General features: G+C 36.6%; 1 protein-coding gene and 1 non-coding gene across 3 annotated transcripts in view; both read left to right on the top strand.

Annotated features, from left to right (window-relative positions):
- Positions 1-371: 371 nt before the first annotated feature.
- The window catches only part of USP53 (ubiquitin specific peptidase 53), a 64,545-nt gene continuing 37,164 nt past the window's right edge, over positions 372-27,752 (top strand). For both annotated transcript variants that reach the window (XM_019418542.2, XM_019418539.2), the window contains exons 1-3: positions 372-562; positions 15,122-15,802; positions 26,594-26,686. In XM_019418542.2, the coding sequence (XP_019274087.2) occupies positions 15,659-15,802; positions 26,594-26,686 (237 nt within the window). In that variant the 5' untranslated portion in view covers positions 372-562; positions 15,122-15,658. The remainder of the gene's footprint in view (positions 563-15,121; positions 15,803-26,593; positions 26,687-27,752) is intronic.
- Positions 22,292-22,356, top strand: LOC128776815 (U7 small nuclear RNA). Its single transcript, XR_008421975.1, has one exon. It is a non-coding gene; the product is annotated as a U7 small nuclear RNA (small nuclear RNA).

Genomic DNA, 27,752 nt, shown 5'->3' with positions numbered 1-27,752 from the left:
CACCACAGAGCCAACCTGCACGCACCTTTCCCAACTGCTCAGCAAGCCCTCCCACACCGCCCCTGCCTTAGGGGAAATGTTCAAGCTCCCGCTCTCGCGGGATCTCGCGCCTTGGAGTAAGTCAACTGGATCGCGCGCCCAATCGAACCCCCGCGGGAATACAGTTCGCCAGGTCCGGAAAGCCGGGAAATCGCGTGCGGGGCGGGGTTAACTCGGTGAGCGTGAAGGCGGAGCCTTTCCCAAGGAGGCGGGGCGGGCGCGAGGCGGAGATTGGGGCGGGTCTCCCGGGACCTGTTGATCGCAGGTGTCACTGTCCTGACTGGCCCTTGGGTGTTGGGGCGTGTGCGCATGCTCCGTGCTCCAGGTCGAGCTCTGGGCGGCGATACCAGACGCCACTGCTCCAGTTCCCGGTGAACCTCGGCTACGGTGGCAGCTGTTAGTATCAGCCGGGTGTTGGCGTGAGGCAGGGCTGGGCCAGCGGGAGGTAGCCCTGTGGAAGTGGAAGGCCCGTGTTTCTCTACCTGGACCGCACGCTCCTCTCGTTAGGAGGGCAGAGCTCAAGGTAAGTCTCCGAAACTAGTCTCTAGATAGAGATCCAACGACTGGAGACCCCGGGCCTGAGTGGGAGACCCCAGTTTCAGCGCCAGACCTTGTCTCTCCCCTAGCAGCAGCCCTGTGACATCCTCCGCTCCTGCTCCGCGGACTTTTCGCCCGGGTTCAGGCGCCCGAGGGCACGCAGCCTGCCCGCCTCCTGCCCGTCTTGTCCCGGCCTGGCGGAGATGCCTCTGGGCAGGCTGGAGGCGCGCGGGAGGCGAAAGGAGGTGCTCTGTTTACTGGGTCGTGGCTGTTCTTGCTGCTGGGTTTGAGGGCGGGCAAGAGGCAGAACCTGGAGTCCAGCTGGGTGCGTTGGGATTGTGAATATAGCTTACTTGGCCCCTGCGCCTTGCTTGCGAAGCCACTGCCACTCCCGAGCAGCAGCTCTATAAAGGGGTCCAGATGGTTATGTTGTCCTCCTTGGAGAAGAGAGATGACTGGATACGTAAGAATCTTTGGGCTGGTGGTTTCTGGTTGGTAGTAGTAATTTATGAAGTTAATGTTTAGCTTTTAGACAACAACTTATGGGACATTTACCAAACTACTTTTAAACATCGTTGGAGAACAGGAAGTACTTGTACAGGTGTACTAGGGAAGCCTTCTAAAGACTGCAATCTGAGCGTGTTCTGAGGTTTTGTTATCTTGCTGCAAGGTTTTCTGTATCAATGCAAAGTCTGATTAATGCTTGCAAAATGTACTGGAAGGCTTTGTTAGACAGCAGAGTATGCCAGAATGTTTCCTTATCTGGAAAAATATATATACACTTTTGCACTGGATTTTCAAGGCTATTGTGAGGGATGTTTAAACTTCGGAAGTTCTTTGTAATTAGGGTCTGATTCGCTTTTAACTCTGTTCTTTAAAAGAACATTGCTAATTCTCAGTGTTTAAAGGAAGTAACAAGTACTAACACAAAATTCTGATTGAAATGAGCTTTTGGCTAAATGGGTACTTGTTAGTTTAATTTTCTATTTTTGGTTTCCTGATGATGGCCTAGGCAAAGCTCCTTCATCCTGTGAAGGAGAAATTAGAAAAATAAAACTTATTTTGTAAAAATAATACATGACTTATCTGCCATTGTCATAAGAATTCAAATAGACAAACTCAACTGTAAGTAAGAGTTAATTACAGTCTGGAAAAAACACAGGTTTTGTTTTTGTTTTACATTTTGGAGGCTCTTAAAATGAGCTTTTTTGGACAATTTGTCTACATTCGTGATTACTGGTAATAAACTATAAAGTGATTAAGTTTGTTCACAAATTAAACTCATAGGTAGTTATGTGTATTTTTTCCTGCAGTGTAGAAAATAAGTAATCAAGAACACCTTTATTTCTTTATTAGTTAAAAACTTTTTATAAACATATGTAGATTGTATATTGTTCATGAAACTTGACACTAGTTGTCAACCCATTAATATTCTCTAGAAGATACAAAAAGAAGTTTTTTAAAAGATAGCTATTTTAATATGGGAGGGGTACCGTTCTCCACCGTGTTTGTTCTCTTCCTTAAAAAAGAAAATTTCTTTTCAAAATTTTTTATGATTTTACAGTGTACTGTGATTCAAGATTTTTTTGTATTATATTTAGTGTCAAATAAATGTTTCTTTTAAACTGTAGTATCAAACACAATTTTAGAATTATGGTTTAGAAGTTTTAGCAAGACAAAGAGTTAAAAAATAAAAATTCTGATTTATTTTAAGGTGATATGCCCATTAAAGAGTCAAAATCAGAGTTATTTTTATTTTCCCTGTTGATACTGTTTGGAACTCACTCACCTACCATGCTAGGGAGGATGTTGCTGTACCCTACAATTTTCCAAAAGTATGTTTGAAATCTATAAAGTGGTAGATTAAGTTATCCTACAAAGACATTTAGTTACTACAGTACTGAGCAGATCTTGTTATTTGACAGCTTTAACTATAAGGTGTTTCTTAATTATAGATCCCAAAGACAACCTACAGTGAGGTCGTTTATGTAGTGCATCTGAAAGTATTCTGAATACAGAGCGTGCTAGGTGTGCTGGGGCCCAGAAGATTGTCAGTCTAGCCTACTAGTACTCATGAGCTCTTGGATTAAGGGAGGAAGTGTACTAGATGTCGTGTTTGGAAAACTAGCTAGAGATTAGTGATGATACAAATATAGCATTAGTATATTCTTATTAATTTTGTACAGATGAAATGATGTTAGAAAATTTTGCATTACAACAGATGCACATAGTAGGAATAAGAAATGGAAGCAGCCTGTTCTACCACAAATAAAACCTTCAAAAGTTATTTAAACTTTAAATATTAACTTTATATAATATCCTAATCTTGGTAATTTATTATGAGCTTTTTTAAGATAATAGGAATATTACATATATATGGGGGGGGTGCTCTTTAGGTAAGAAGTGTCTATTCTTTGCTTTTCCAAGTTAACTGATATCCTCTATCAAGAATTCTTAAAGGAGGGTCCATGATTAGAACTGTAGTCTGTGGTTAGAACTGAATTTTAACATAATTGATGAATTATATTATGAATTTTATTTTATGCATTTACAAACGTTTTCCCACGGAGTCCATAGGCCTCATTAGGCCACCAAAAGTGTCTCTGACATACACAAAAATGCTACAAACCATTGGATGTAGTTGAAGAATTTTTGTTTTATGAGTCACTTCAGAAAAGTTGCTGCTTATATTCATATTTGTAATTCATCAGAAACTAAAATATTATGCAACATAAACCATGTTTCAGTACCTAAACTATCATTTATCTGAATTGTGATTTTTTAAAATTAATTTGGTATTTTTGAACACATTTTGTAAATGTAACCTGTGTTTACTTCTATTTTGTAAATATTGACTTGCAGAAAGCCTTTTGAAGAAATACTTTTCCTTTGGAATTTGGAGCCTCCAAATTCCAAACTTTTTTTACTTGTTGTGATTTTCTGAGTTAGCAAATTTATTCAGTGAACATTTATTGACCTATTGTATGCTAGGCACTAGAGAATCAAAAATCAATGAGACAAAGGTAGTCAGAAATAGGAGGTCTTCCTTTTCTGAGCCTCATCTCAGCCTGTTCCCAGTCCTCCCCCAAACTGAAATGAGTTTCCAAAGATCCAATAGTTCATGTTTTCTTATACCTTACCTTTGTAAGATACCGCTTCTCCTCCTCCCATTACCCTTTCAACTTACTGGTCACCCATACCACACCTGTGAAGTATTTTCTAAGCCAGCAAAGGACAGTAGATTCCTTCATTTTTGTGTTACCACTGCACTTTGTACATTTCTTTTAAAACTCTGTACTGTGTTTCTGTAGAGGGAACGCGGAGTAAGAGAACCTGGAGATGACGGTATGTGTGCTGTCATCTCAGGTGTACAGAGAGTACCATATGGACACCACGAAGGGTGGGAGGCAGGCAGAGGAGCTTTCTCCGGGACCCAGAGACATGATGAGAGCAGTGTCCAGATGCATTTTGGGTGCTCTAGTTATGTTTTATGGCTGGATGGATCATGTTATTTACGAATTAAAGTTCTCATTAAGGAAGTTTGTAGTTATTTTTCTGAAAAGTGGTACATAGGTTGAATTTTTCTAAATTAAACCTCTTTTGTTTGCATTGTTATTCCAGAGTTGCTTTCCATTTATTTCCGATGCATTGCCTTCTAATGTTTTAACTTAATTTCTCTTTCTCTAGTCCAAAAGGTTGTAATGAATGTTTAAAACAATACTGTGATGAGTCCATTTGTAAAGTGAAGCATTCCCAAACACTTTTTTTTGTAAATTAGAATTTTTCATGTTAAGTTTCTTACAGTAGGATAGCTCTGTAAATGAAATTGTTTTATTTTCTACTAAGAATAACTTATTCACAGATACTAAAATTTAGAAATTGATACTTTATTGTACAATTTATCTGACCTAACTAAGGCTATAGTCAAGATTGATACATCAGTGTAAGGAAATGGAGAAAGATAGCAAAATGAGATATATATAATACAGCTTTTACTTTCTTTTCAAATGTTTCTTTATATTATTAAAGACCATTTACCTCAAAGGTAGTGTTGCTGCTATCATTATAGTTAGCTTACATTTATTGAATGCCTGCTTATTTTGGGCATTTATTAGGTATTTTATACATGGTTTATGATATTTAACAACTACGAACCTTTTTATATCATTATGATTATAGATTATGTAACTGATATGATTTTAATGATTGAATAGTTGAGTAATTTTCTGTGATGCTAGAAGCTTTATCATTGGTGGAATAAATAATTGTGGGACACTTGAGGTCAGTATCAGACCATAGATTCTGTCCTTGTCAAGAACCTATCAGGGCATTCTTTGTCCACCAGATGTCTTCTAAACTTCTTGGCCTGCAAAGTAAAACTCTTGCCCCTCTCATGGTGGCCTTCCGTTTCAAGCAGGATGTTTGAATTCTGGAAGACTTTTCCTCCTATATAGTATGTTGTATAGGCCTGAAATAATCCTACCTCCTTGGCAATAGTACTGACAATGATGTAGCTGCCACTTGTTGGGAGATTGTCCCGAGTCCTGATTGCCTAGGTCATCTTTGTTATAGGAGCACTGATTTGTTGATTGAGGTTTCACTTTATTTCCTGAGCTTTCTTTAATAAATATTTAGTGAGTACTTACTGTGTACTGTGCACTGTTTTACATGCCTGGGATTCCCTTTACATTCTAAGATGATTGAGAGGAGAAACAATAATAATCCTAGTAAGTCAGTTATATAGTATATAAGATGGTGATAAATGCCAAGGAGAAAAGAAAGGTGGTAGAGCAGGGTAAGGGGAGTTGAGAGTGTGGAGTGGAGGTTGTGGTTGCAATTTTAAATCAATATAGGCCTCATTTAGAAGGTGTTTTTTGAACAGAGCAATCCCGAAGGGAGCCAGGGAGAAGTCATGTGGGTATCAGGGGGAAGTGTGTTCCAGGCCGAAGAATAGCCACTTTAAAGCAGGTGTTTGCATGGTGTGTTCAGAAACAAGGAGGGTGATACAACTGCAGTGGAGAAAGTATAGGAAAAGTATTTAGAGGTGAAGGTGAGGGGATGGGCAGGTGTGACATAGTAAGAAATACATACAGTATTTGATCTCTGGCACCATTTTCTGGCACACAGCTTCTAAAACCCTTGGAATCTCTGGAAGCAATAAATGTGTTTTTTTGCATGCTAATGAGATGACTGGTGGTTCAGAGCTCCTAGATAGCCTTAGGAGGGGGTGCTGGTTGCCAGGGGAACCAACTGTGTGATTAGAGGAATTGAACTTTCAGCCTGTCCACCTCCCTCCACTTCCAGGGAGGGGAGCGCGGTGGATTTCGAGCTAATCACTAATGGCTAGTGATTTAATCAGTTGTGCCCTGTGTAATGAAGCCTCCATAAAAAATCCTAACTGAAGGGATTTGGAGAGCTTTTGGATTGTTGAACATAGGGAGGTGCCGGGAGGGCGTATGTCTGGAGAGGGCATGGACATTCCATCCCCCTTCCCACATACCTTACCCTTTGCCTCTCTTCCATCTGGCTGTTTCCGAGTATCTTTTCATAATAAACCTCAAGTCTAGTCGGTAAGCTGTTTTCCTGAGTTCTGTGAGCCATGCTAGCAAATTAATTGGATCTATGGAGAATGTCATGGGAACCTCCAAATTATAGGCAATTAATCAGAAGTACAGGTAACAACTTGGGACATGTGATGAGCAGCTGAAGTGAGTGGGATGGTCTTTTGGGACTGAGCCCTTGTCTTGGGATTTGACACTGACTGCAGGTAGATAATGTCAAAATTGAGTTAAGTTGTAGGTATTGTGTTGGTGTCCACTGAGAATTGGAGAATGGCTTGTGGAAGAACACATCTGGTCTCATTAGTGCAGTGAGAGTATAGAAAAAAGTGTTTTTTACTTTTGGCAGGTAGTATAGGGCCTTGCAGTCCATTGTAAAGACTTTTTGGGTTTTAATCTGAAGGTAATAAAGACCCATTGAAAGATTATAAGGAGGGGGATGACATTATGATTTAATTTTAGATGGTTCTTTTTGCCTGTTCTTGAGGGTAGGTTTTGTTGGGTAAGGGCAGCATCTAGGAGACAATTAGGCTATTCTAGCAATCCAGGCAAGATTTGATGATGGATACATCGAGAATAGTAGAAGCGAGAATAGTAGAAGCAGAGGGGGTGAGAATTGGTCACATTCTGACAGAGGTAGGTGAGAAAGCAGAGTCAAAGATCATAGCAAGATACTTGTTCTCAGCAACTGGAAAGACAAAGTTACCATCAAATGAGATGAGGGGGAAGATATAGGCAAAGCAAGAGTTCCGTTTTGGCCTTTGTCAAGGCAAAGAAATGTTAGGTTATGCCTGCTTTGGCATAATTGGCTTCTGAAGTCGTATCTTAAAACAGATTGCTATAAGCCATTGTCTTTAATGTTCATACTCTATATTCTGGATACACATGAACTCATGTCTTTCTCTGGTTAGTTATCAGTGGGAACTAGTGAGTAGGTAAAAGCCATGAGAGATAAAGCATAGTTCTTTTTTAGATGAAAAGAAATAGTGCAAAAAAGTACAGAACATTGGGAATTACTTAAAATTTGCTGTTTTTGTTTGTGGTGGTACAGTATTTTCTTATGACTTTAATCTCATTTTCTGTCTTTGTTTTATAAATGTTCTAGTACACTCTTCTCCAATACCTCCATTTGTGGGGTGACAGTGGTTTTGTGTGTCAAAGGATATCTGTTCTTCAGTTGTATCTTCCTTACTCTAATCCTTCAATTTACAGAAGTCAAGATACCTCTATAATGAATTAGGCTTTTAATTGCTTCACCTTGCTATACCTCTTCACCTTGCTATCGAGTTATTGAAAATGAAACCTTGAATACTTTTACTAGTTAGGTGAACAGTTGTAGTGTACCAATAAAAAGTCTTCAGCGTGTCTTTGAGTTGCTGTATTGCTTATTAGTGAAAAGATGTTAAAATGAAATTTTACTGTATAGTTTGATGGTTAGGCCAGGATACTATTAAAAATATATTTCAGTAGCTTTATTAGCAGTGATTTTATGTAGGATTATGGGTATTCTATATTTTCCCTATGCAGTACTTCTATGTTATTTTAAAAATCTATGTAATATTTTATAATCAAAACAAATCCCAATAAACGTAAAAGAACAAAGGAATTTCATAGCTTTATTAGCGCTTTTATTAGTTTTCTAGGACCGCTGTAGCAAAGCAGAACAAAATGAATGACATAAAACAATAGAAATTTATTCTCTCACAGCTCCAGAGTCTGGAAGTCCAAAATCAAGGTTGGCAGAGTTGTTTTCTTTCAAGGGCTCTGAGCAGAAGCCTTCCTTTCCCCTTTTTGCTTCTGGTGGTGGCTGTCAATCCTTGGTATTCCCTTACCTGTAGTTGTATCGCACCATTCTCTGCCTGTCATTAAACAGTATTCTCTCTGTGTGTTTCTGTCTCTTTTAATGATAACTGCTAGCCTTATCGGATAAGGGCCCACACTAATGACCTCATCTTAACCTCATTACATCTGCAAAAGCCCTATTTCCAAGTGTTCACAGGCACTGGAGGTTAGGACTCTAATATGCCATTTGGTGAATACAATTCAATTTGTTTTCTAGCTTAATATTCACTTTTAAATCAATTGAAGAAAAGGGAACACATCCAAACTCCTTTTTATGAGGCCAGCTTTACCCTGATAACAAAGATAAATAAGGACACTACAAGGAAAGAAAATATAGGCCAATATCCCTGGCAAGTATAGATGGAAAAATTCTCAGCAAAATGTTAGGAAATCAAATTCAGTAGCATATTGTAAGGATCATGTACTATGATCAAGTGGGATTTATTCCTGACGTGCAAGGATGGTTCAATATTTGAAAATCAATAAATGTCATATACCACATTAAAGAAAGGAAAAATTACATGCAGAAAAGCATTTAACGAAATTTAATACCCTTCCAGTATAAAATTTCTCAACAAAGTGGGTATAGAGGGAATGTGCCTCAATATAATAAAAGCCATTTATGACAACTACACAGCTGACATCATTTTTAATTATGAAAAGGCAAAAGCTTTTCCTCTAAGATCAGAAACAAAACAGGGTGCCCATTCTCACCACACCTATTCAACATAGCACTGGAAGTCCTAGCCAGAGCAGTTAGTCAAGAAAAAGAAATAAATGGCATCCAAATAGGAAAAGAAGAAGTGAAACTATTAAGGCTCCAGCAGGAACTGTTAGAACTAATGCTCGAATTCGGTACAGTTACAGGATACAAAATCAATGTAGAGAGATCAGTTGTATTTTTATTCAGTCAATTTTATCTGAGCCTAAAATTGCAATATCAAATTTCTTTTCATTTGTTGTTTTCTGGTATGTCGTATTTATTTAAATTTTTTGTGTGTGTATACACGTACATAACTTATAATGTGTGAATGTAATTAAGATACATACTATAGGTTTTTTCCGTACAGGCTTTTTTTTTTTCACTTTTATTTTCAAGTTTGGCTGTCCATCCCCATTTTAATAAAACATATACACACTCTTCCTTGTTAAGAAGTTCATGTAAAGCATATATATTTTTTCACATATGTTTTACAAAAATGGGATTATATTACATTTCTGCATTTTGCCTTTGTCACTCAAAAACACCCTCATATAATTATGTTCCTGTTTATGGATATTCATTTTGATTCTTTCCTTATTTATTGCACCTACATAGTATAGCTCAAAAAGGTAATACTTTTGGGGGGGCATAGAATCTCAGTATTAGAGCTTTTAGATTGAAGGGTGTTTGTTTTGGGGTGCCTGGGTGGCTCAGTTGGCTGAGTGTCCAACTCTTGATTTTGGCTCAGGTCACGTTCCCAGGGTTGTAAGATCAAGCCTCGTGTCAGGTTCTGTGCTGAGTATGGAGCCTGCTTAAGATTCTCTCTCCCTTTCCCTCTGTCCTTTTCCCCTTCTCTCTCTCTCTCTCTCTCTCTCTCTCTCAAATGAAAAATAAATAAATAAATAAATAAATAAATAAATGTTTTTAAATTTAACGGTTGTTGCCAGGTTGATGTAATATTTCTGCAAGGGTAGTACAGTATAATCACATGTTTTATTAGTCAACAAGAAGAGAAAGCACTTCTTTCCATTTATCCCAACCAACAGTGTCTCTTTTAACTTTGCAAGCCTGGTAGAAACAAAGTACTTTCATAATGCCTCTGTGTTGAGGTCTCCAAGATCCCTCTCATTCCCAGGTTTGGTGATTTTGTAAAACTCCGAGTACTCAGCATATAGTATTTCCTGGTATGCTTTATTAATTATGGCAAAAAGAAATAAAGCAAAATCAGCAAATGGGGAGCGATCATGGGGTGATGTCTGATGGAAATCAGGCACAAGTTTCTCACAATTTTATTCCAGCAGAGTTACAAAAAACACACGAATTCCTCCAGCACCAAATTGTGGTGACAAGTAGTGTTGTCTGTCAGAAAGCTGTTTAGAGACTCAGTGCGTAGGGTTTTATTGGAGTAGTCACATAGTTATCCTCTGCTTCATAGGTTATCAAAATTCCATACTTCCAGAAGGAAAACAGGTGTTCAGGATAAAACACAGTTCAGGCACAGTAACCAGCACTCACTAGTTATTGTGGTGGGAATCCTCTCAAAAATTTAAATTCCAAAAGCCTAAAACCTTGCAAACAGGCCTTTCTGAGATGGCAATCTCTGGTCTTGCTATGTTGTCTTTTTTCTTTTTTCTTACATAGTTTTATTGAAATATAATTCACGTGTCATACAATTTACTCATTGAAAGTACAATTCAGTAGTTTTTAGGCAGACCTATCACCACAATTTTAGAACATTTTCATCATCTCGAGAAGAATCCTTGTATCCTTTAGCTGTTACTCTTCCCTTCTCATCTCTATAACCCCCATTTCTAGAGTCAAAGCAATCACTGACTGTCTCTAGATTTCTCTGTTCTGGACATTTTGTGTCAATGGAAACATAACGTGTGGTCCTGCATGACTGACTTCTTTCACTTAGCAAAGTGTTTTTGGTGTTCATCCATATGGTAGTATGAAAAGTACTTCATTTCTTTTTTTTTTTTTTTAATTTTTTTTTTAACATTTATTTATTTTTGGGACTGAGAGAGAGATAGAGCATGAACAGGGGAGGGTCAGAGAGAGAGGGAGACACAGAATCTGAAACAGGCTCCAGGCTCTGAGCTGTCAGCACAGAGCCCGACGTGGGGCTCGAACTCACTGACCGCGAGATCATGACCTGAGCCGAAGTCAGGCGCTTAACCCACTGAGCTACCCAGGCGCCCCAACTTCATTTCTTTTTATAGCTGAATAATATTCCACTGTTAGAGTATGTATACACATGTAACATGCTCATACCATATGTTGTTTATCCCTTCCGTTAGTTGATGAACATTTGGGTTTCCACCTTTTGGCTGTTGCAAACATTGCTTTGTTAGCTCTTTTCTGCATAACCTCCCGAATATTTATTGAAAGCATAAATATAGAATCACATTTGCATTCCTGGAATAAACCCTCCTTGACTATTCTTTTCAATAGTGTATATTATTCTTTGACACATTGATGCATTATGTTTGCTAGTGCTTTATTTATGAGTTTTATATCCAAGTCACATTAGTCTGAAATTTATCGTGTTTTGATATTCAGGTTATGTTAGCTTCATGAAATGATTTGGGATACTTTGTATATTATTTTTCCTGTGCCCTGCAATAATATACCATTAGAATTAACGGTTCTTTAACTTTTAGATAAAATTGAACTTTGAATCCATGTGATCCAGATGGCATTTGCGGTGGGAGAACTTTTGTTTCCACATTGTTCTAGGTTTCAAAAATATTTTCTACTTTTTCTTGGCTTGATTTTGTTAATTTGTATTTTTTGGGGAAATTACCCTTTCCTTTAGATTTTGGAAGTTATTGCCATAAAACTTAAGTGATATTCGTTTATAGTTCTTTTGGTTGCTTCTGTATCTGTGGTCATTTCTCATTTATCAATTTCCTTGGTGTTTATATATGTTTCTTTTTTTCCTTAATCAAGCTTGTGAAAATTTTGTCTGTTATATTAGTTTTTACAAAAGTTTATTTTTTGATTCATGTTTTCTTTCTTTTTAAAATGTATATTTTGAGAGAGAGAGAGAGAGCAAGCGAGCAAGCTTGCGTGTTGGGGGGGGGGGGGGGGGCAGAGAGAGAGAGGGAGACAGAATCCCAAGCAGGCTGTACACTCAGCACAGAGCCTGACACAGGGCTCAATCCCACCACCCTGGGATCGTGACCTGAGCCAAAATAAAGAGTCAGAGGCTTAACTGAGCCACCCAGGTGTCTCCATTTCTATTGTTTGCCAATAAATGGGCTTGAAAATCTCTTTTTTCTCTCTCTTTTCAGTTTAAGCCTTCATAACTTTCATCCTACTTCCTTCCCCACATCATGTGTGGATTTTTTTGAGTTATGTATTCTCTGTCTGTGAGTTTTTTGGCTTTTAATTGTGGAAAAATCATAGTCATTTTTAAAAGTGTTCACTCAATTTAGTTTTTCTGGGAATTCTTTTAGATAGTATTGATAGTTTTAGATTTCACTCATGCCTTTTAGCTTTTTTGAAATGTTTATATTTTCCACTTCTTTACTCCTTTTTTAGTACTTGCAGGAAAATTTCCTGATCTGAGCTTATTGCTTCTTAATATGGTTTTCACTTCTATCCATTTTGCTAGTTAAGTCATTCTTTTGCAAAATTGCAGTATTTTAAAAAGCTGCCATATTCAGTTGGTGGATATTTATTGTTTATTTTAAATTTGTATTTCCTTCGGTCTGTTTATTCTGTTTCCTATGTTGTAAAATGTTCAGTTTGCTCCTACTCCTCAAGTGTCTGGTTGTCTTTTTCCTGGAGTACAACCAAATTACAAACTAATAATGTTTACATGAGACGGGTGAACTCTCATTTGTGTTTATTCAAATGATTTCAGTGAGTAGAGGTAGGATGTGAGTAGAGGGGCTTGATCTGGAGTGATGCAGCCTGAGACTGTTACCCAGCCTAGCGGCATGATTTTTTCCAGATCCTACTAATCTCTGTTCTATTTGTGAAGTAGGCATGAGAGAAGAACACACAGGGCCCTTGCAGGTCCCCGTACTTGTTACCAGTTCCCAAACTGGTAACCAAACTGGTTGTGCTCTAGTGCTTTCCTGTTGTTATAATGTTATAATCTCCCTTACACTCCAGATGGCACTAGCGGGGTAGCTGAACTTTCCTGTTTCATTGCATTGTGTGGGGTGGGAATTCTCTGCCGAGAGCAATGTGAAGAAAGGAAAAGGTCCTAACTCGAAAGCTCTTTTCCAGTCTGTAGCACTTGTCCCTCTCTATTTCTTGGCTGCTGTTTCCTTCCCACTTTAGAAGCCAGTTACTTTGGTGTCCTTAAGGTTTCTTCCTGTTTCTCATTTGGCTACCTATTCCTTTTGTATAATCTCCAGACTTGGGCTGGGGTTAGGGAGCAGAGGGCATATACTAGTTTGACATCTTGCACAAGAGTGGAAGCCACAGTATTTTAAAATTATCTGTTTGTGTGTTTGCCCTTCACCAAAGTAAGCTCATTAAAGGGAGGGGTTGTTTTATATACTTCAGCACAGTTCATGATGCAAACCTGGTGCCTAGTAAATGATGAAAGAGTATCATTTTAATAGGATTCTTTCATTAAAAATACAAATTTACTACCAATGTAGAGCTCCTTTAATGTTGTAATATTATGCATTTATTAAAAACTTAATTTATATTAAATATTTGGGGATCATTTAGATCACTTTAGGGAAGGTTGCAATCCACAGAGTTAAAAAGGAAACAACTAACATAGTATAGTGTTTTAGAATTCTTGAAACATTTAATCTATGTTAATTGGGGCTATTATTGTTATCTCCATTTTATAGATGAAGAAGCTGTAAATCAGAGAGGATAAGGATTTATCTAAGACCGAACAGCTAATAAGTGATGAGCTAATATGTTGGGCTGGAAGTAAGCCCTGGCTTTAATTCTTTAGATAAGATGCTTCTTTATTCCTCAATGCTTTCCTTAGTGGGCATTTGACCATTGGTATTGAACTGATCTATCTCATTCTTTCGTAGGTTTTTGTGCTTTGAAAAAGAGTTTAGAGCCAAAGTCCTCACAGAGGTTTTTCAGTGCCCCACATGATCTGTTCCCATCCCTCCTTTTCATCTTGATGTTCTTTGTTCACATTTCTTCTGCCACATTGAATAGCTTACCATTTTCCCAACATGGTAAGCATGCTATTCAAATTCACTCTGTTCGGGATGTCTTTTTCCCAGGTGGTATCTTCACCACCTTCAAACATTTGTGCAAAGGTAACAATTCGCAACTAAACTTTCCATGACTATCCTGTTTAAAAGTGCAAACTGTCTCACCTTATATGCATTTTCCACCCTCTTTCCTTGCATTGTTTTTCTGTTAGCACTCAGCACATAGCTCTTCTAGTACAAGTTACAAGTTGTTACTCATTGTATTGTCTGCCTTTCCTCATTATTAGTCCAGTGCCTGGCGGAATACCTGGCTCAGTAAATGTTTGTTGAGTGAATGAATATAGGAAGGAAGTTTAATTGATTAAACAAAACTTATTAATAATACTTGTTTTATTTTTAAAATTTTATTTATTTAACTAATCTCTACACTCAATTTGGGGCTTGAACTCATGACGCTGGGACCAAGAATTGCACGCTTTTTTGACTGAGCCAGCCAGGCACCTCAGTGATAATTGCTTTTAATTAAATTTAAAGTCCTTTTAGTCAAGAACATGCATTTGTGAATAATGTAGAAATTTACTTTAGTTCACCAAGATTTGTTTATCAATTTAAGGTTTCTTCTGAGTTATTTTATTTATTTTTTATTAAAAATTTTTTTTTCTTAATACTTATTTTTGAGAGACAGCATGAGTGGGAGAGGGGCAGGGAGAGAGGGAGACACAGAATCCAAAGCAGGCCCCAGGCTCCAAGTTGACAGCACAGAGCCAACGCAGGGCTCAACCCCACGAACCGCGAGATCATGACCCGAGCCAAAGTCGGAAGCTTAACCGACTGAGCCACCCAGGCGCCCCTCTTCTGAGTTATTTAATGCATATCAATTTGTGTAAAATCTCCTGGGTTTCTTGGGAAAATGATATGATTCTGTGTAAGAAAGATAACATAGAATGTCTGTATAAGTATTTGTTTTAATAAACAAGGCAATTTAGTGTTGACAACAAAGTTAGTACTTTTGAAAATACTACCTGAGATCTAATTTAATTCTAGTTTTCTGTAAAATATTTGCCTTATGAAACCACTCACCATTGAAATGTTCAAGTAGGTTGTGATTGATGTCACATGGATATTTTTTAAAAGTTTTTAATGAAGAATAATGTTTTCATTTTTATATTTTAGAACATTATTAGTTATAATCCTCCTTGGGTATATATTCGGTATTTGTGTTCAAATAGTAAGGTAGCAATTTTCTTGGTTAGCCTTTACTTTTATTTAAACATTTATTTTCTTTCTTGTAGATTTGCTTTGAAGTCACGTTGATAACAAATATGGAGTCACCTTTGATAACTTCACCTGGAAAAGAGAATCTTCTTATTAAAAAAACATAAGGAAAACAGATGACCAAAGGAATCGTGCCAAATGCGAACTCAACATCTTTTTGTATCATCTGGTTTTTAAATCATCAAGACAGATGGCTTGTACTTCAAAGAAAATTATTTGTTCATTGACATTGTTTTTAGCAGTTTAAAAAAAAAATCTTTTTTTTACCGTAACTATACAACTCTCTTATAAAATTAAACACATATAAAAATTTTAAGGTCATGTTTAAAATAGCTTTCTTTTTTAGAACTTCAGTGTTTGTGTGCCCTATTTTTGCTTGACAAAGTCATCAAAAATTTACAGCAACAGGAAAGATATGGACTTGGAAACTTATGTTATTATAATTGACTGCATTGAATTTAGGTGGACAATTCAAGACATCATCCCTTTTATCATCAGAAATATCATGTAATATATATTATTCTTAGCTTTAATGTAAACAGAGTTTCTTGAAAATGGCATGGGTGAAATTCTTACGGAAACCTGGTGGCAATCTTGGAAAAGCTTATCAACCTGGAAGTATGCTGTCCCTAGCCCCTACCAAAGGCTTGTTAAATGAACCAGGACAAAACAGCTGCTTTCTTAATAGTGCTGTACAGGTGAGACCATAATTTCTTGTTTAATTTTCAAAAGTGCTTTTCAAGAAGTCCTTTGTTTAATGTTTCTTATACTGTAAATTAAGAGTAAAGTTATTATTGACTGGAAACCCTTTTTAATATTACTTTTAATTGTATCAAAAATATTTTGGCTTGGCATTTTGTTTTTTTATTATAAACAGAAGTGAATATTATTTGTTTAATATAAATGGGAATGTTTTTGCAACAGAATAATGCATATCTATGCTATAAAAACATCTTTTGACTTAAAATGTTTATTTAGTAAGTTAAAAATATGTTTCTGAAATACATAAAATAGTTTTTTTGAATCAACTAATCTCTTCCCCCCCTCCCCCTTTTCTTTTAAAAGGAATCTAGTGAAATCCCCATAGATAGCCTGGGTTGAGATGAGAATGCACAGTTAATTCTCAGGATTCAAACTCCCTTCGCCTTCCACTGCAGCCTTAAATCGTCTCTGTGGTATCATAATTTAGATACCACTATTTTAGTGGAATTGAAAATTAATCCATTTTGCTTCAGTCCTTGTTGAGATTCTTTTAATTAGCAAATATGTACTAACCTTGCTTTTCTATCAGCATTCTGATATACATTGGGACCCTTAAATGGCAGTCACTGTTCTTCCCTGGCCTAAAGATCCCACTGGCATTAAGTGCTATGAGAAGTGCAGGAAAATATTTATTGAATGGCACTGGATATAGGGAAATACTGTATACCAAAAAAACGTGGAATGAAATGCTTTTAATTAAATCAGCTGTGAGAAAGGGCTTCTATCACAAATATTTTTCTGTTAACCCTTTTCTAGGTCTTTTTTTTTTTTTTTAAACATATATGTATATATATTTCTCTCTATTTCTGTCCTTTTCTCTGGCTTCCAAAATGCAGTATGTAGTTGTGTAAAGCATACTTACATGGTACAGAAAATGGATAAATATTCCAGTGGCAATATATTTTTTTAAATGAACATTCCATTGCTCTTTACCATGAAGGTTATTTATACTCCTCTACATAGTTATTGCCGTTTCTGTTGCTCATCACTCCTTTGTGTAGATCCTGGTATCACTTATTCTCCTTGAAGGAAGTCTTTTAACATTTCTTGTAGGTCAGATCTGTTGTTAATGAGTTCTTTCAGCTTTTGTGTGTCTGGAAAAAAATGTTTCAATTTTGTTTTTGAAAGATATTTTTACTCATTAAAGAAGTCTAAGTTGGCAGTTTTTCTCTTTCAGAACTTTAAAGATTTTGGCCCTTTATCTTCTGGCTTGCATTATTTCTAATGAAAAACTGTCATCCTCTGTACCTCTGTATGTAATGTGTCCTTGTTCTCTGGCTCCTTATAAAATTTTCCTTTTTTCACTAGCTTAAAGCAATTTGATATTGATGTGCCTCAACATAGTTTTCTTCATGTTTCTTGTGTTTGGGCTTATTGAGCATCTTAGATCTGTGGGTTTATGATTTTAATCAAACTTGGAAAGTTTTTGACCATTATTTCTGACTGTGTCAGAACAGAGCTCAACGCGGAGCTTGAACTCATGAACCATGAAGTCATGACCTGAGCCGAAGTTGGATGCTTAACTGACTGAGCTACCAGGCTCCCCAACCATTATTTCTTCAAACTTTTTTGTCTGTCTCTTCCTTTGGAGGATTCCAGTTATATATAAAAGTGGTTGCCTCAGGTTGTCCCACAGCCCACTGATGCTCTTTTCATTTTCACTCTCAATCTTTTTTTCTTTCTCTTGATTTCATTTTGTATGGTTTCTATTACTATGTTTTCAACTTCATTAATCCTTTCCTTTGCAGTGTCTAATCTATTAATCCCATCCAGCGTATTTTGATTTCAGACATTGTAATTTTACCTCTAGAAGTTTGATCTGGGTCTTTTAAAAATCTTTTTGAAGTCTATACTTAACATGTTCAGTCTTTTCTATAGCATCTTGAACATTTGAAATATAGTTATTGTTTTAATGTACTTGTCTACTAATTCTGTCATTCTGCAAATTATGGGTTTCAACTGATTTTTATCCTCATTTGGGAATATGTTTTCTTGTTTATTTTAATGTCTAGTAATTTTTTATTGGATGTAAGACATTTTGAGTTTTATCTTGTTGGGTGATGGATATTTTTATATTCCTAGAAATATTCTTGAACTTCGTTCTGGTATACTTTATTTGGAAACAGTTTGATCATTTTACTTTTAAGCTTTGTCAGGCAGTCCCAGAGTTGTGTTTAATCTAGGATTAATTTATCTACTACTGGACAAGACCCTTCTTTCTTTAATCAATTATCTGTGAATTATGAAGCACTCAACTTCGGCTGTTGGGAGCAGGCACTGTCCTGGGTGGGTTTGAGTTCTGGGGACTATCCCCTCTAATCTTTTGGAATACTTCTTTCCCCAGCCATAGGTGGTTTCCTCACAGTATTGCCTGAATACTCAAAGGGGACCCTGTGTAGAGCTCTGGTATTTGCTCTGTGCAGCTCTCTCCTCTGCAGTTCTCTGCCCTGCCAATTCTAGCTGCTTTGGTGTCCCTGAACTTCCACCTCTATCTCTTCAATTCAGGAGATCTGTTGTCCCGGATGTTAAAATGTGTGCCATGTAAACTAATTTTCAAAGCCAATCCTTACTAACAAAACAATTATTCAAATAGATTTTGTTAGAAAAAGCCTGACTTCATTTTTAAGAATTCAGAATGTAAATATTGTTATGCAGTTTGATGAATACTTTTAAAAACCACTGAGAAATAAATTGTGGAGTATGTCTTGTAAGAAATTACTAAAAGTAGACATTATTAAAATGTACTGTTTTCAGTAGTGACGCACTAATTTACATTCCCACCAGCAGTGCATGACGGTTATCTTTTCTCCACATCCTTACCAAAACTTGTTATTCTTTTGTCTTTTTTGATAATAGCCAATCTGATACTTGTGAAATGATATCTTATTGTTTTGATTTGCATTTCCATGTTGAACATCTTTTCATGTGTCTGTTGGCCATCTGTATGTCTTCTTTGGAAAAATATCTATTCAAGTCCTCTGCCCAATTTTTAATTGGGTTGTTGTTGATGTTGATATTAAGTTTTATGAGTTCCTTATATACTTTGGATAACAATCCCCTATCGTATGTATGATTTGAAAATCTCTTTTCCCATTAATTAGGTTGCCTTTTTGTTTTTGTTCTTTTTGTTTCTTTTTCTGTTTGTTTCTGAGCAAGAGAGAGAGAGAGAGAGAGAGACAGAACACGAGTGGGGGAGGGGCACAGAGAGAGGGAGACACAGAATCCTAAGTAGACTCCAGGCTCTGAGCTGTCAGCACAGAGACCTATGTGGGGCTTGAACTCACAGACTGTGAGATCCTGACCTGAGCCGAAGTTGGACGCCCAACTGACTGAGCCACCCAGGTGCCCCTGCCTTTTTGTTTTGTTTTTTAAATATTTTTTATTTTTAAGTAATCTCTACACCCAGTGTGGGGCTCAAACTTACAACCCTGAGATCAAGAGTCACATGATCTGCCAACTGAGCCAGTCAGGTGTCCTCCTTTTTTGGTTTGTTGATGGTTTCCTTTGCTCTGCAAAAGCTTTTAGTTTAATGCAATCCCATTTGTTTATTTTAGCTTTTTTGCCCTTGCCTAAAGAGATTGGTCCAAAAAAAACGTATTACTGATATCAGATAGAGCTTAGTGCGTATCTTTTCTTCTAGGAATTTTATGGTTTCAGGTTTCACATTCAAGTCTCTAATCCATTTTGAAGTTATTTTTGTATGTTGTGTAAATGTGGTTCAGTTTCATTCTTTCACATGTAGCTGTTCAGTTTTCCCAACACTATTGAATAGACTGTTTTTTCTCCATTGTATGTTCTTCTTTTGTCATATATTAATTGACCGTATAAGCATGGGTTTATTTCTGGGCTCTTTGTTCCATTGACTTATGTGTCTCTGTATTCCTGTGTTTACCACACCATTTTGATTACTATAGCTTTGTAGTATAGTTTGAGATCAGGAGGCATAATGCCTCCAGCTGTGTTCTTCTTTCTCAAGATTGCTTTGGCTACTCAGGGTCTTTTGTGGTTCCATGTTCTATTTCTGTGAAGAATGTCATTGCTATTTTGATGAGCATTGCATTGAATCTGTAGATTGCTTTGGGTAGTATGGGCATTTTAAGAATATTAATTCTTCTAATCCATGAGCATGGAATATCTTTCCATTTGTGTCATCTTTGGTTTCTTTCAACAAATGTCTTGCGGCTTTCAGAGTACAGTCATACCTTGCTCTATTGTGCTTCACTTTATTACACCTTGCAGGTACTGCCTTTTTTTTTTTTTTTTTTTTTTTTACCAACTGAAGGTTTGTGCAACCCTACATCAAACACGTCTGTGGACACCATTTTTCCGATAGCATTTGCTCACTTTGTGTGGCTTAGTCACATTTTTTAAAATCTTGGAGTATTTCAGACTTCTTCATTATTATATTTGTGATGGTGATCTGTAATTACTAGCCTTGATATTACTATTGTAATTGTTTTGGGGCACCACAAACTGCACCCATATGGGATAGCAAACTTAATTGGTTAATGTTGTATGTGTTTTAACTGCTTCACTGACTGGCTGTTCCCTCATGTCTCTCCCTCTCTTTGGGCTTCCCTATTCCCTGAGACATAACAACATTGAACTTAGGCCAATTAATAAACCTACGGTGCCCTCTAAGTGTTCAAGTGAAAGGCAGCCTCATGTATCTCACTTTAAAGCAAAAGCTAGAAATGATTAAGTTTAGTGAGGAAGGCATTGCAAAAGTCGAGAGAGGCTGAAAGTGAGGCCTCTTGTGCCAAACAGCAAAGTTGTGAATACAAAGGAAAAGTTCTCAAAGGAAATTAAAAGTCCTACTCCAGTGAAAATACAAATGATAAGAAAGTGAAAAAGCCTTCTTGCTGAAATGGAAAAAGTTTCAGCAGTCTGGATAGAAGATCAAATCAGCCACAACATCCCCCTAAGTCAAAACCTAATCCAGAGGTAAGCCCTAACTATCTTCAATTCTATGAAGGCTGAGAGAGGTGAGGAATCTGCAGAAGAGATGTTTGAAGCTAGTGGAGGTTGGTTCATGAGGTTTATGGAAAGAAGCCTTTTCTATAACAGAAAGTGCAAAATGAAGCAGCAAGTGCTGATGTAGAAGCTGCAGCAAGTTACCCAGAAGATCTAGCTAAGATAACTCATGAAGGTGGCTACGCTAAGCAACAGACTATCAGTGTAGACAAAACATCCTTCTATAGAAAGAAGATGCCACCTAGAACTTTCGTAGCTAGAAGAGAGAAGTCAAAGCCCAGCTTCAAAGCTTCAAAGGACAGGATATCTTGTTATGGGCTAATGTAGGTGGTGACTTTAAATTGAAGCCAGTACTTATTTACCATTTCAGAAATTCTAGGGCCCTTAAAAATTATGTTAAATCTACTCTGCCCATTCCCTCTAAATGGAACAACAAAGATGACAGCACATTGTTTACAACATGGTTTATCAAATCATCCTGCTAATGAGACTTACTATTCAGAAAAAAAGAATCCTTTCAAAATATTACTGTTCATTGACAATGCACTTGGTTACCCAAGAGCTCTGATGGAGATGTACAGTGAGATTAGTGTTGTTTTCATGCCTGTTAACACAACATCCATTCTGCAAGGAGTAATTTTCACTTTCAAGTCTTGCTATTTAAGAAATACATTTCAGTGGCACCTGGGTGGCTCAATCATTTGAGCATCTGACTTTTGATTTTGGCTCAGGTCATGATCTCAGGGTGGTGAGATTGAGTCCTGCATCAGGCTCGTGCTGGGGATGGAGCTTGCTGAAGATTCTTTCTCTCCCTCTCTCTGTCCCTCCCCCTGCTTGGGCACTCCATCAAAAAAACAAACAAAAAAACATTTCATAAGGCTACAGCTTTCATAAGGCTATAGGCATAGGCATTGATTCCTCTGATGGATCTGGGCAAGGTAAATTAAAAATATTCTTGAAGACTAATGAATCTAGATGTTACTAAAAACATTCATGATTCATGGAAAGAGGTCAAAATATCAACATTAATAGGTTGGAAGAAGTACATGGATGACTTTGAGGGGTTTACAACTTTAGTAGAGGAGGTAACTGCAGATGTGGAAAAAGTAAGAGAACTAGAATTAGAAGTGGAGCTTGAAGATGTGAATTGCTGCAATCTCATAAAACTTCAGTGGATGAGAACATCTTACAGATGAGCAAAGAAAGTGGTTTCTTAAGATGGAATCTACTCTTGGAAGATGCTGTGAAGATTGTTGAAATGTCAACAAAGGATTTGGAATATTACATAAGCTTAGTTGATAAAGCAGCAGCAGAGTTTGAGAAGATTGAGTCCAATTTTGAAAGTTCTACTGTGGGTAAAATTCTGTCAAGCAGTATTGCATGCTACATAAAAATAGTTGGCGAAAGGAAGGCAATGTGGCAAGGTTTATGGTCTTATTTTAAGAAATTGTGAGTGTTACAGCTCTTTTAGAATTTGTCTAGCAGGGTTTCCAGTCCTTACTGGAAGACAACCCCACCCTACCACTGCCAAAAAAAAAAAAAAAAAAAAGAATTGTACAACCACCTCAGCTTTATACAGCCACTACCCTGATCAGTGAGCAGCCATCAACATTGAGGCAGGACCCTCCACCAATAGAATAATTACAACTTTCTGAAAGCTCAGATGATGGTTATCATTTTTGGCAATAAAATATTTTTAAATTAAGGTATGTACATCGTTTTTTAGTCCTAATGCTATTGCACATGTAATAGATGACAGTATAGGGTAAACATAGCTTTTGTATACACTGGGAAAATAAAAAGTTTATTTGACTGGTTTATTGTGGTATTAGCTTTATTGTGGTGGTCTAGAACTGAACCTGCAATATCTCAGAGGTATGCCTGTACAGGTCTTTCAACTCCTTTGTTAAATTTATTCCTAGGTATTTTATTTTTGTTGATGCAATTTAAATGGTATTGTTTTCTTAATTTCTCTTTCTGATAGCTCATTATTAGTGTATAGAAACAACTAATTTCCACATGTTAATTTTGTATTCTGTGACTTTACTAAATTCATTCTAAGTTTTTTGGTGGAGTCTTTAGGGTTTTCTATGTATATTATCACATCATTTGCAAATAGTGACAGTTTCACTTCCTTTCAACTTAGATGCCTTTTATTTCTTTTCTTATCTAATTGTAGTGGCTAGGACTTCTTGAATAACAATGACCAGAGTGGGTATTTTTGTCTTGTCCCTGATCTTAAAGGAAAAGCTGTCAGTTTTTCACTGTTGAGTATGTTATTCTATGTCATATATGGTCATTGTTATGTTGAGGTATGTTTCTTTTATTTTTAACTTTGTTGAGAGTTTTTATCATAAATGATGTTGAATTTTTGTCAGATGCTGTTTCTGTATATATTAAGATCATAAGATTTTTGTTTTGTTAATGTAGCATAATGTTGATTAATTTACAGATATTGAACCACTCTTGGATCCCTGGAATAAATCTCACTTGATAATGGTGTATGATCCTTTTCGTGTACTGTTGAATTTGGTTTGCTAGTATTTTGTTGAGGATTTTTGCATCTGTATTCATCAGAACTATAGGCCTGTTATTTTCTTTCTTTGTGTGCTGTATCTTTGTCTGGTTTTGATATGAGGGTAATGTTGGCTCTGTAGAATGAGTTTGGAAGTGTTTCTTCTTTGATTTTTGACAAAGATAATTACCAACTCTTTAAATGATTAGTAGAATTCACCTGTTAAACTAATTCTGGGGTTTGAGGTTTATTGGTTTTTTTTTTCTTTTCAAAGAACCAGCTTTTAGTTTCACTGGTCTTTTCTAAAAAAAATTTTTTTTAGTCTGTCTTTTATTTATTTCTACTCTGATCTTTATCATATTTCCTTCTACTAAGTTTGGGTTTCGTTCTTCTTTTTCTAGAGTCTTTACATGTAAAGTTTATTTATTTGGACTTTCGTTTCTTTAGGTAGGCCTGTATTGCTGTGAATGTCTTTAGAACTGCTTTTGCTGCATACCCTAGATTTGGGAACATTGTGTTTCCATTTTCATTTGTCTTAGGGGTTCCGCCCACTCCACATTTCTAAGCAGTCCCCCCCCTTTTTTTTTTTAACTTTTTAAAAATGTTATTTATTTTTGAGAGAGACAGAGCACAAATGGGGCAGGGGCAGAGAGAGAGGGAGACACAGAATCTGAAGCAGGCTCCAGGCTCTGAGCTGTCAGCAGAGGGCCCGACGCGGGGCTCGAACTCACAAACCACAAGATCATGACCTGAGCTGAAATCAAGAATGGGCCACTTAAACTGAGCCACCCAGGTGCCCCATTCCCCTTGGTTTTTTATTCAAGTGTGATTAACTTGCATATTAGTTTCAGGGGTACAATATAAGAATTCAACAATTCAGTACATTTTTCAGTGCTCAAGATAAATATACTCTTAATCCCCTTTATCTATTTCACCCATCCCTGGCCCATTGACCTGGTAGCAACCATCAGTTTGTTCTCTGTATTTAAGAGTCTATTTTTTATTTTGGCTCTTTTTTTCCTTGTTTGTTTTGTTTCTTAAACTCCATATATGAGTGGAATCATATGGTATTTGTTGTTCTCTCCCTGACTTATTTCACTTAGCATTATTGCCCTCTAAGACCATCCATGTTGTTGCAGATGGCAAGATATCACTTAAATTTTTTTCTTTGATTTCTCCCTGGATCCATTGGTTGCTTGTAGTCAACATTTTAAAATGAAGTAGGATAAGGATTAACTACAATTAGAATAATTTTTGCTATTTTGTTAAAATAAGAGTTAAACTATTACACTGAATAATGTATAGAGAAGTCACACAAAGTATTTTTTCTATAGTTTAGATCTAGTGTAATTTAAACATTTTGCTAATCCGGAAAACATTCCAGTTACATTTTTTTTTTAAATTTTTTTTTAACGTTTTATTTATTTTTGAGACAGGGAGAGACAGAGCATGAACAGGGGAGGGTCAGAGAGAGGGAGACACAGAATCTGAAATAGGCTCCAGGCTCTGAGTTGTCAGCACAGAGCCCGACGCGGGGCTCGAACTCATGGACCGTGAGATCATGACCTGAGCCGAAGTCGGCCGCTTAACCGACTGAGCCACCCAGGCGCCCCCATTCCAGTTACATTTAAAAGAATCACATCACTAGCCTTATAAGCAGATTATGGAAGGTATTCTCTTTTGGCTGAATATTTTAGAATTTTATCTGATGATGTAACTACAATTAAGTAGTTATGACATAGGGTATGGTTTTAAATTCTCTGAAAACAAAGTTATAATCTTTAATAGCTCACATTTATTGTGTTCTTACTGTGTGTTGGTACTTAACCTGAACACTGTATGTTCTCTCTTATCTAATTCCTCCAACAATCCTAAGAGGTAAATACTGCTTTTATCTTCATTTAACTGATGAGAAAATTGAGTTTCAGAAAATATTTTATTCAAGTCAGCCCAAGAGCTGGTAAGCAGTAAATCCAAAATTAATACCCAGGTAGCCTGCCTTCAGATGTTATATTATTAAGCAAAGTGCTGTGACACATCCCGAGGTTGTACTGTCATGGTCTTCATCTTGGTGGATGAATGAATGAATTCCAACACCATGTATTTTATGGTATGATTTGATACGTATGATATGCAAGAAAATTATTAAACATTTTCATGTGCTTTGTAAAACACCTAATTATTTATTATAGATAAATGGATTCTATTAGTTTTCTTTAAGAAAAAGCAACTGTCAAAGGGAAATTCTGAAATGACCTTTAGTTATTGAGTAATTGAAAATATAGGAACTCATTAAAATCATTTGTTTTTATTAATCTTTGTTTCTAGTTGGGAGAAATAAGTGCTCGTTAATGGGTTTTCTAAGTTCTATTATTTGAGAAAATGAAAGTTAAAGGGAAACTTGGAGATCTTATCTGTTTCTTGTAATAGTAATTATAGCAACAAATAGCAGCTGGCATTTGTGCCAGTTATGTACTGGGCAGTCCTCTAAATACTTTATGTATTATTACATATTATTTAATCCTTACAAGAACAGCAATGAAGCAGGCAAAATTATCCTCACTGTACATTTTTCAGATTTTTTTAGAATGATTTTAAGTACTGGATTGATTTATTGAAACAGTTACAGTGGTTTTTATTTGTCCTTGTCTTTTAGTAACAACTAACATGCATAATTGCAGCAAATATATTCATATTACTCCTTAATTGATGCTTTTTACTGTGCTGTCTCCGTTACCACACAGCTGGCCCTTTTTTCATTCAGTATACAGTGACCAGAGGCCTCCTCATTTTTTTTCTTGCTGTTACATACTGACCCTTATTTGATACACCCTACCTTTCAACTCCAATTTTTTTCCTTGCTAAAGTTCAGTTTGTTCCAAGTATTATAATCACTTCCTTTTTAATGTCACTGCCAAGTTCTCCATTCAGTGTCGCATGTTTCCTGTTCATATAAAATCCTTAACTGAGGAATTAGTTTTTTCTTATTCTGTGTCTGTCAGTTTTTGCATGTGAATCAACAGGAATATCTTCTAAACCCATCTTATATATATTCACTACATGTATGTAGCAGTTTAATAGTTGCTGGTAGTTTTAGGGGTTGTATATGTCTGTGCACAAGAGATTAAGTTATTAGCCTTCTACAATTAAAAAAATATTGAAATCTGTCTTTTATCTTAGTAAGAAAAATTTTATTATATTTCTTTCTTCACTGTTTTTTTTTCTTACAATTTTTTAGGTTTTATGGCAATTGGATATATTCCGAAGAAGCTTACGGGTTCTAACTGGACATGTTTGTCAGGGAGATGCCTGTATATTTTGTGCATTGAAGGTAACCTTTTAAAATTTAATTGTATTTGATAGCTTGTTTGGTTTAGTTGACAGATTTGGTTAGTTTATTTGAAATTAAAGTTCATTGTCAAGATGACTTAGAGCTTTGAAGGTGAATTCTTAAAATATGATTTATTCAGCTTTATGGTCCCCCCTTTTATGGAAGAACAGTGAAAATTAATATTCTAAATAGTATAAAATATTAGGAATGTTATATTTTTCACTATTTTGAAACAATTCTTTATTCATTTTATAAAACGTTTGAGCTACTGAATTTTGTGCACCTCTAGTTACTGAGGATACAGCAATGAACAATCTGATAAAGCGTCAGACCTCATGGAGCTTATATATTCTTGTAGGACAGGGGAAAATAAGTAAGCAAAATATAAAGTATGTTAGGTGGTAATAATTAAAAAAGGAGGGGAAGTAAATCAGGGAAAGGGAATAGAGAGTGTTAAGTAGCCAGGAAAGCCTCACTGAGAAAGTTTAAACTATAACCTGGAAGAGGTGACGGAATGGAATATTCCAGGGAAGTAGGGAAACAGTAACTGGAAAGGTCCTAAGGTGAGTATGTGTGACACATTCAAGGTAATCTGGGTGGTGGAAGCTTTCTGAGCAAGGGGGAGAATGATAGGAGGGGAGCTCAGAAGTAAGGTGAATTTTCGTGGCTTTAAAACATATCTTCAGATTCTTCTGCACTCTTCCTATCAAAAGGTGGAGTCTAATTCTTTGAATATGGGCTGGCCTTAAGGATTCATCCCCATCAAATAGAATGTAGCAGAAATGATGCTGCAGACATTTGAGATTAGATTAGAAAAGCTGGTAAAGTTTCTATCTGGCTCTGTCTGTTGGGGTGTCATTCTTGGGAGTGAGCCCCCATGCTGCGAGAAGGCCAAGCTGGCCACAGCTATATCAGAAGTCCCAAGCTGATTGGTAGTGCCAACAGCCACCATCAACTGCTCTATGTAATGAGCAACCTTCGGATGATTCTGGGTTCCAGCATTCAAACTGTCCTAGATAACTCCCAGTGGAGCAGAATCGAGCTGTTCTCACCCAAATTGATGATT

The sequence above is a fragment of the Panthera pardus genome, unplaced genomic scaffold (assembly GCF_024362965.1).
Source record: "Panthera pardus isolate Hobbes unplaced genomic scaffold, ASM2436296v1 HiC_scaffold_13, whole genome shotgun sequence".
Lineage (NCBI taxonomy): Eukaryota > Metazoa > Chordata > Mammalia > Carnivora > Felidae > Panthera > Panthera pardus.
The sequence above is the reverse complement of the archived record's forward strand: the minus strand, read 5'-3'. Positions and strand labels throughout refer to the sequence as shown.